General features: G+C 37.1%; 1 protein-coding gene and 1 long non-coding RNA gene across 3 annotated transcripts in view; one reads left to right on the top strand and one right to left on the bottom strand.

Annotated features, from left to right (window-relative positions):
* The window catches only part of LOC132177970 (protein FLOURY 1-like), a 519-nt gene extending 163 nt beyond the window's left edge, over positions 1 to 356 (top strand). The window contains exon 2 of the mRNA XM_059590438.1: positions 4 to 356. Coding sequence (XP_059446421.1) covers positions 4 to 356 — 353 coding nt within the window. The remainder of the gene's footprint in view (positions 1 to 3) is intronic.
* A 3,545-nt stretch (positions 357 to 3,901) lies between these two features.
* Positions 3,902 to 6,025, bottom strand: LOC132179852 (uncharacterized). 2 transcript variants are annotated; one of them, XR_009439976.1, is made up of 3 exons: positions 5,901 to 6,025; positions 5,541 to 5,680; positions 3,902 to 4,096 (listed from the first exon to the last, which is right to left on the bottom strand). It is a non-coding gene; the product is annotated as an uncharacterized LOC132179852 (long non-coding RNA). The 2 variants fall into 2 exon arrangements; XR_009439977.1 differs by having other exon boundaries at positions 3,902 to 4,099.
* Positions 6,026 to 9,627: the final 3,602 nt, after the last annotated feature.

A 9,627-nucleotide genomic window follows, 5' to 3' on the forward strand; every position in this document is an offset into this window, starting at 1 on the left:
CAGCTGCATCGGCAGCTGAGGAGGCAATGGCCATGATTTTGCGCCTTCAAAGTGAGAAAAGCTCAACAGATATGCAAGCCAATCAATACCGCAGGATGGCCGAGCAGAAGCAGCAATATGACCAAGAAGTGATAGGATCTCTGCAATGGATTGTCATGAAACACGAGTCCAATAGGAGTTTGTTGGAAGATCAATTGAGGCTTTGTAGGCAAAAGTTGAAGCTATATATGAAGGGAGATGAAGTGGATGAACGTGAAGGGATTGATGCAAGTATGAATCTTCTAAATTCCTCTACAAAAGATTGTCTTGATGATGTGTTTATTAGCTCTCTTGATATGGATTCCTTGATGTTGTAATTTACCGAGCATATCTCGAACAATACATTGATGTAACAATCCTTTAATTCCAATTTATATAGGATGGTTTTCTAATGTTGGCTCCACTTTGTTTAGGGTTCTATCTTTCATAGTTTTCCGCATGAAGTTGCTCGATAAGAATATAAAATCTAGAGTATTTGATTTATATTTAAAATAGCAATCAGAATGCTTTCTTTCTTCTTCATCTTAATTCTTTTAAGATAGGACTGATTTTCTACAAAGATGTCTCTTTCAACGTATGAAATTGGGCTATTTATAGCTTCTCCAAAATGTAAATTCTACCTCCCCTAAACTCCTTACCTGATCCTTCCCATTCCATTGGTACGTTGCCCTTCTTGTGTTAGGCACCTTGCTCTTTTTCTATAATTTTTTTCCTTTTTAGCCATAGTTCTTATTTACCTTAAAGAAGCTCTTATTGATGTAGACCGAATAAAGTAATAATCTAGAAAAAACGCTAGTTACATTTTCACTATTACATCAAAAAGACTAATCAATTTACAATGAACTAACTTAAATCTCTTATAGAGTTTAGTTTTACCGAGTAAGTAACTTAATCCCTTATAATTCACTCACTTCATGTGGGTAATTTATCTTTCTATTGTGGAGATTTACTCATTGGAGAGTACTATAGTGAGTCTGTAATATAATATATTAAGATACTACTCAACCTAAAAGTAAGCAAATGAGTGTGGACCCAATTATTTGGACAGAGTTTTCCTCTAAACCGGATTGAAAAAATTTCCTTCAACTTAGTCTATAAAAGTGGCATATGTCCTTTGAACATGTAAAAATCACATGTTTTTTTAATAGTAAAAACAAAGTTGAAATAAGTTTTATTACAACTCATGTGCACCCCACATGTTATTAAAAAAATGGACACATGTCACTTTTATAGACTAAATTAAAAGAAATTTTTTCAATTAAGTTTGGAAGAAAATTCTGTCCCATTATTTTATATTAACCACTCATACTTGTGTATAAACGATGTACTCAACACTTGTCTTGTCGAACTATCATATATGTACCACTATTTGGGAGATTTAATCCTAGAGAGTTTTTGCAGTGATACCATAATATAATATATTAAAACACCGGTTAACCCAAAAATTTAAGCTAATGAGATTAACTCCAATTATGTTATATTAAACATTTACACTAGTAATATCTTTTCAATGTGGGAGTAGCTAATTATTCTTTACACACGTGTATATTCAAATATATAACAATGTCTGGCAAAAAAAAAAAAAATTATATCATTTTCCTTCTCCCCATTCTCTGAAAACTGTACGTATGTAATATACTATACCAAGTTTACTTATGTCAACCTCATTATGGAATTTTTTTTTTTTTTTTGACATGTCCGCACAAGAGGGGGAAGGGTGATTCGAACTAGTGACCTCCGCTTTATTTAAGCGTAATCCCAACCGATTGAGTTACCTCATTGTGGAATATTACATCATTTGGATTGACCATCTTTCTTTATCCAAAGAGTTCAAGTTCAAAGTGTACTTTTGGACAAATAAACCAATGGTTCCTCAACCAATTGCATACCAAATTTGAAAATTAAACACAACCAATTAGGCAATCACATATATAATTATCAAAATCAAATAAATCACAAACCAAGGAACGAGATTTTGGTGTCAAAGTGAAACTCTTTGAAGAATTCTTTAAAGATAAAATACATGAGGATAGCCAAACTCAAGAAACCAATACACTAAAAAAAATTAAGTTTACAAGAAATACAATTTACGAAACCTTTGCAAATAACACCTTACTTATATGAAAGAAACAAGCCATTTGTCCCTCGCAGTAGCTCCAAAACTCTAACCAATCTTCTATATAACCTCCTCTTACGCTTCGGACCTCCGGTGCTAAAGGTTAATAGTTTTGGCATGTGGTTTAAACAATACTCTAGGAGAGCTTTGGAAGAAGAGGCTTAGAACATTGTGTTCTCTCTTAGCTCACACAAACAGCTTTAGTAGCCTTGAAAGTCGTGTATAATGATCCTTAAATACCCCAAGCCAATTATACAATGCTTTAGTCCTATTAAATATTTGAATTGCGTAACTCCAATGACGGCACCCGAATGGATAGGTAGGCTTGTCCGAACCAAGCTAGGATTTTGTAACATATAACCTGGTCACATCGGAACGCATTTTTAATCTTATATATTCATTTTTCTTCTCTTTTATCTACCGAGAACAAAAAAAAAAAAAAAAAGAATTAAAAAAAAAGAAAATAATAATATTTAACTAAAGTAGAGGAAGATATGATGAGTTTGATATTTAGTTCATTTTAAAAGTGATTCTTCAAATTTTAAAAAAATGGGTTCTTCTCTTCAAATTTAACTTTTATTTGAAGAGCTCAATATGAATGCTTTTAGTAGCTTCAGAAAAACTTGATCATCAAAACCATTAGTAATATGGCTCGTTTGGACCCCTATCGAACAAGATAGCGAGCTAGGTTTCCCAATCTCCTCTTTTATGTGAGTCACCATGACCTATTGCGAACAACTTTATAAATGACCTTCTGGAGGGCTAATCAATTTCAACTCTTAAGTGCCATGTAATGCTCCGACTTTAAAAATAAGCCATATAGTGGAAAATATATTATTTTTCACGTAACGCTTCTGCAAGGCACATGAAATAGAGAGAGACATGTACATAATTATAAAATTAAACTTATTTTTCTTTGCATTTATTTTACTAGGTATATAACTCCACATCCCATGATATGAAGCAGTAAAACAATTTATATCATGTTAATGTAAAAGCATCATTTTAAACGCCAATCAGTAAATATCATATCTAGCTCTCGCATACATCACATAAATACATATACTAACATGTTTATTCATGACATTTTCACATTCTTGCATAAGCTAAGTGTATACTTCCACTTAACTGCTAGAGTGTACTAAGTGTATACTGCTACTTAACCGCACGGTTGGTGGTGTTTTATCTTTCTACCAACTTCAATATGCTAAGCGTATAAGCCCACATAACCACTAGGTTGATTGGGGTTTTTATTTTCCCGTCCTAACTTTGGATTGTTAAGTGTATAACCTCACTTAACTACCAGGTACCCAATTTAACAACATTTTTTAAAGAGTTTTTCATAAACCATTTTATTTCAAACTCCTTGCCTTTAAAAACATGTAAATCACATCATGTCAATAAAGTTTCATATCACAAACATATATTCAAAACTTTTGGATCAATACCACAGATAAATCATGCTCAGACAATACTTGAACTTACCCTTAAAACCGATTTAAAACCTTCTTTTCCTTCTTAAAACTTTTAAAACTAATTTGACTGTATTGACACCATGGGTGACACACTAGGCTAACTGTGTTGATGTCAAGGGGACACCATGTAACGTCCATATATTTAATTAACAAGGATAATTAACCTTCAAAGTTATTGGCAGTGCTTCTAAAATTAATTATCTCGTAATTAACTCAAAAAACCACCCTATAATACCTATTAAAGTGAAATAAATAGCGAAATGCGGAAAAATATTATCTAAGCTATAATTAATACCCGAAAACATCTCTTAAATAAATTACAACCCAAAATTCATAAAAGGTAACAACTATCTCAAAATACAACACTGAAATTTCATAAATACTAAAATACAATAAAACAGCATACAATTCTCACTTCAAATCTCAAGCTTGTTGAAAAACTTTAAGCTCCAACTCGATCTATTACCTGCTAAATTGTGAAACATTTATAGTGCAAAGGGTAGCATCTACGTACACAACTTAATAAGTAAACATCACCTAGAAGTAAACTATGAGATAAGCCCTAAAAAATACTCAAAATGACATTTCATTATTCCATGCCCTTTAGAAGGTTTTCACAAATATTTTAACAATGTTTGATTATGAATGCCAAGTGGCAATTTTGTAAAAATGACTCATGATAATTTCTTTTTGAGGCAAAAAAACATTTAAATACAAATCATAATGTCTTTGCATACTCTATTCAACCATAACCACATCTCATTACATCATATTCTCATTCTATGATACCATCATACTCATATATTAACCCTCATTAGCTTATAACCCACGCTCTCGTGGGCTTTTTTTAATAATTTGATTGCAAAATAAAAGTTCAAAATATTCTCACCAATGATTTCACATTCCAAAAAATCATAATCTAACTTACCAAAAAAAAAAAAAAAACTTAATCTGAATGTTGAATTACTTTTTAAATATATAAGGCCAAACCAAAGAGAAACAATCAAATGTTTTCAATTTCAAGTTGTTCAACCAATTTTGTTATTGGAATTTCAGAATATTTAATAACATAATTTTTTTTTCCATGTATAGTATTCAAAATATAGATAGAAACTTTGCATTATCAAATCGCTTTTTCCTTTCTAGTTAGGTGATCATTTTATATACTCTCAGTGTACTTTGGGGCGTCTTTATACTTTTAATAAGACTGATTATTACTTACAAAAAGAAAAAAGAAACTTTTCATTATCAAATGTAGGGATTGAGCAAAACACAAACCCTTGATTGGCTGCCAAGAAAAGAAAATGTTGTAGATTGACGTGTCATGACACTTTTGCTTCCTAAAAATCAAATATTCTGAGCAATCAAACATTGAATTAATTTTTTTTTTTAAAAAAAAGAAACCATTGGATCACCGATACAAACCAAAGAAAAAAAAAAAAGCCCCCAAATGCCAAAGAATCTGCTAACATACACCTCTTTTCTCGTTTCTAGCATTCGCTTATCAGAAAAGGAATTAAAACACCATGAGATAAAGCAAAACATAAGCCCTTGTTTGGCTGCCAAGAAAAAAAAAAAAGTTGTTGACTAACGTGTTATGACGCTTTAGTTTCTTGAAAGTGTAACAGATCAATTGATTCTGCATACAATAATTCCTATTTACAAACATGCCTATAAATAGACTCAACAAAAACAGAAAACCCATTAAACAAAACTACAGTACAATTCCTAAAACCAAATACAATAAAAAATAAAAGAAAACCCACCAAAAAAATTTAGATCAGACGAACCAAATAAAAGAATAAAAAACGTTTTGACACATTCAATTGACAACTAGGAAACATGTATTAAGTAGAACATGGATAATAATAGTTAAGATTATAATATAAAGGAAGAGCGAAAGTTGAAACCTTTGTTGATGAAGGCGACGTTGGACTGGGTCTTGTGGATTGCAGCAACTGCGTATAACATAACCTTCTTGATTAAACAGAAACCACAGACCGAATAAACTCCATATATTCCTTGTCAGAGAGAGGGCTCATAAGGATTTCTGCATAGAATCGAACAAAATCACAAAGAGAGAATTAGATAAGAGAGAAGGACAGAGAAGCACCTTCAAGAAGCTGCAATTATCGGAAAGTTTAAACATTTCTTAGCAAAAATAAAAAGAATTGAACAAAATCATAAGCAGAGAAATCATTTTGGAAAGTTTAAATTACAATCAAAACGAAAAGAATCTAACAAAATCAACGATTTCTATGAAAACTCACTGAAAGTCTAAATGGTGGTTTTGCTTTGGTGGAGGAAGAAAACCTATTGAAAGTGAGAGCGCGTTTAGTCTCCCTTAAAAAACCAAACGGACGTTTGCTTTGGACAGGGATTAAACGCACGTTACAAGAACCTAAACTCATGGCCAGCTAAAAGAAAAACAGGACAGTTGCGTTAAAAACCAAAATCACGGTCTAACCGGTTTAGTAACCGGCTCACTTCTTACAAAACATGGGTTTATTCCACGTGTCAAAATTTTAAGCTCTCTCTAATGCAGAATTCGGCTTTTATATATACATATGAACATATGATATGATATGATATGATACGGTGGAGGTTATCTTACCATAACAAAAGCCCTTTTTACAAGTGATATGTAATGTACTAGTGCACAATGTACCATAACATACCGGTACACAAAGCACCATAACATACTGACGATGCCATCATACCTACACTTTAACCTTCGTACAATGAAGGTTAGCATAACATATTGGATTCCTATATAAGTAAAATGTAACCTTCTTCGGACATGCAACCATACCCCATCTACATGGAATAAGCCCTCCCACCCTTAAAGGCATCTAAATTTAGACCTCTTCGGCAGTTTGGATCATCAGTAATTCACCCCAACATTCCCAAAGACCTTGCCACTGAGGCAGTGTAAGTCCTCTCTCGCGGAGGCATCTTAAGAACTCGTCAGTTAACCCACTGCCCCTCGAGGCAATATAAGCCCTCCATCCCTCAAAGACATCTTAAGACGCCATCAGTAGTCGGGATTCTCTGTAATTCGGTGCAAAGGTCCCGAAGACCTTGCCACTAAGGCAGTGTAAGTCCTTTCTCTTGAAGGCATCTTAACACCTCATCGAATAGGCACCTACTGCCCCTCTAAGCAGTATATGCCCTCCCACCCTCAAAGGCACCTTAAGACCCCCATCGTCTATCTGTTTCACTCTAAAATTAGCTCAGAAGTCCCGAAGACATCGCCTCCAAGGCGATTGAAGTCCTCATGTCTCGAGCCCTGATCGAGCCAGCCAATACGGTATTTGCTCATCCCTTGAAGGCATCGTAAGACCTATTCAGTTAGGCACCCACTACCCCTCAAGATGGTATAAGCCTTCCATAAGACCCCAAAGACATTGCGCCAAGTCAGTGTAAGTACTCTCCTTCAAAGGCATCCTAAAACCTCATCGGTTAGGCCCCTACTACTTCTCGAGGCGGTATAAGCCCTCCCTTCCTTGGAGGCATCTTGTGAGCTCATTAGGAGACCAAATCATCAGTGGTTCACTTTGACGATGCCCAAGACCTTATTGCCGGGGGGAGTAAGTCATCTCTTGCGAAGGAATCTAGCTGTCGAGGCGATGTAAGTCCTCTCCCTCAAAGAAAAGGTAACATATCGCAAGTTAGGCAACTACTGCCCCTATAAGCGGTATATGCACACCTTCCCTTGAAGGCATCTTAAGACCTTATCAGTTGTCTAAATCCTTCATAACTCATTGATAGTTCAGATCCTCAAGCACAAAGGCATTGTAAGACCATGTCAAATAGGCACCTATTTCCCTCAAGGCATTATTAGCTACACCTCCCTCGGAGGAATCTTAAAACCTCAACAGCAGTCATAATCATTGCCGCTGAGGCAGTGAAAATCCTCCCCCTTGGAAGTATCTTAACACCTTGTCGGTTAGGCACCTACAACCCCTAAAGGCAGTAGAAGTCTTGCCTTCGTCAGAAGCATATAGTGACCTCATCGGCAAACCAGATCCTCAGTGATTCGCTCTAACGATGCCAAAAAACTTGCCACTAAGGCAATAAAAAGTTGTCTCTCACGGAGGCATCTTAAGAGCACATCAATTAGCCTTCGAGTGCCTCTCGACGCAGTATAAGCCCTCCCTACCTCAAAGGCAAGCTGAGACCTCATCGACAACCCGGATCTTCGATAAGTTGCTCCAACTGCGCTCATGACCTTGCCTCCAAGGCAACATAAGACCTCTCCTTCTGAGGCATCTTAAGAATTCGTTAGTTAGAACCTTATGCCTTCCCTCCCTCAGAAGCATCATAAGACCTCTTTTGCAGTTTGAATCCCCAGTAATTCGCTCTGAAGGTGCAATAGAGACGGTGTAAGTCCTTTCCTGCAGAGGCATCTTAAGTGCTCGTCAGTTGGGCACATATAACAAGTCCTCACTGCCTCAGAGCTGTTTGAAGACCTTATCGATAGTTCGAATATTCGGTAATTCACCTCGACGGTCTCGAGGACCTTGTGACTGAGATGATGTAAGTCCCATCCCTTAGAGGCATCTTAAGACCTCATCAGTTAGGCACCAGCTGCCCCTAGAGGGGATATAAGCCCTCTCTTCCTTTGAGGCATCTTAAGACCTCATCAGCAGTTCAAATTCGCAATAATTTGGTGTGAAGGTCTTGAACATCATGCCACCGAGGCGATGTAAGTTCTCTCCCTCAAAGGCATTATAACACCTCCTCGGTTAGACACCGACTACCACTATAGGCGGTGTAAGCCCTGCCTACCTCGAAGGCATCTTAAGACCTCATTGACAGTCCAAATCCATGATAATTCGCTCCGACAATCACAAAGACCTTCCCACTGAGACAGTGTAAGTCCTCTCCCTCGCTTTGACAATCCCGAGAACCTTGTCGTCAAGGCTGTGTAAAACCACTCCGTCGAAGGCATCTTAAGATCTCATCGGTAGTCCTATTCATTGCTGCTGAGGCAGCGAAAATCCTCTGCCTTGGAAACATCTTAACACTTTGACGGTTAGGCACCTAGCCCTCAAGGTAGTATAAGCCTTGCCTTCGTCAAGGCTTATACTCGATGACCTCATCGGCAAACCGGATACTCGATGATTCGATCTAACGATGCCTAAAAACTTGCTACCGAGGCGATGAAAAGTCGTCTCTCACAGAGGCATCTTAAGAGCTCATCGATTAGGCTTCGAGTGCCTCTCAAGGTAGTATAAGCCCTCCTTACCTCAGAAGCAACCTAAGACCTCATCGACAATCTGGATCTTCAATAAGTTGCCCCAACTGTCTTCATGACCTTGCCTCCAAGGAGATGTAAGTCCTCTCCTTCTAATGCATGTTAAGAATTCGTTAGTTTGGCATCTTCTGCCCTCTTTCCCTCAGAAGCATCTTAAGACCTCTTTTGCAGTCCGAATCCTAAGTAATTCTCTCTGAAGGTGCCCTAGAGGTGGTGTAAGTCCTTTCCTGCATAGGCATCTTAAGTGCTCGTCGGTTAGGCACATATTACCCTCGAGGCAAAATAAGCCCTCACAGCCTTAGAATTGTTTGAAGACCTTTCGATAGTCCATATCTTCGGTAAATCACCTCAACAGTCCCAAGGACCTTGTCACTAAGACGATATGAGTCCTATCCCTCAGAGGCATCTTAAAACCTCGTCAGTTTGGCACCAGCAGCCACTCGAGGGGATATAAGCCATATCTGTCTCTGAGGCATCTTAAGACCTCACCAGTAGTCCAAATTCGCGATAATATTCTGTGAAGATCTTAAACATCATGCCACTGAGGCGATGTAAGTTCTCTCTCCCTCGAAGGCATCATAACACCTCCTCGATTAGGCACCTACTGCCCCTAAAGGTAGTAAAAGCCTTGCTTCCCTCGAAGGCATCTTAAGACCACATCGACAGTCCAAATCCTAGATAATTCGCTCCAACTATAACGAAGACCTTCCCACCAAGACAGTGTAAGTCCTCTCCCT

This window comes from Corylus avellana, chromosome ca4 (assembly GCF_901000735.1).
Source record: "Corylus avellana chromosome ca4, CavTom2PMs-1.0".
Taxonomy (NCBI): domain Eukaryota; kingdom Viridiplantae; phylum Streptophyta; class Magnoliopsida; order Fagales; family Betulaceae; genus Corylus; species Corylus avellana.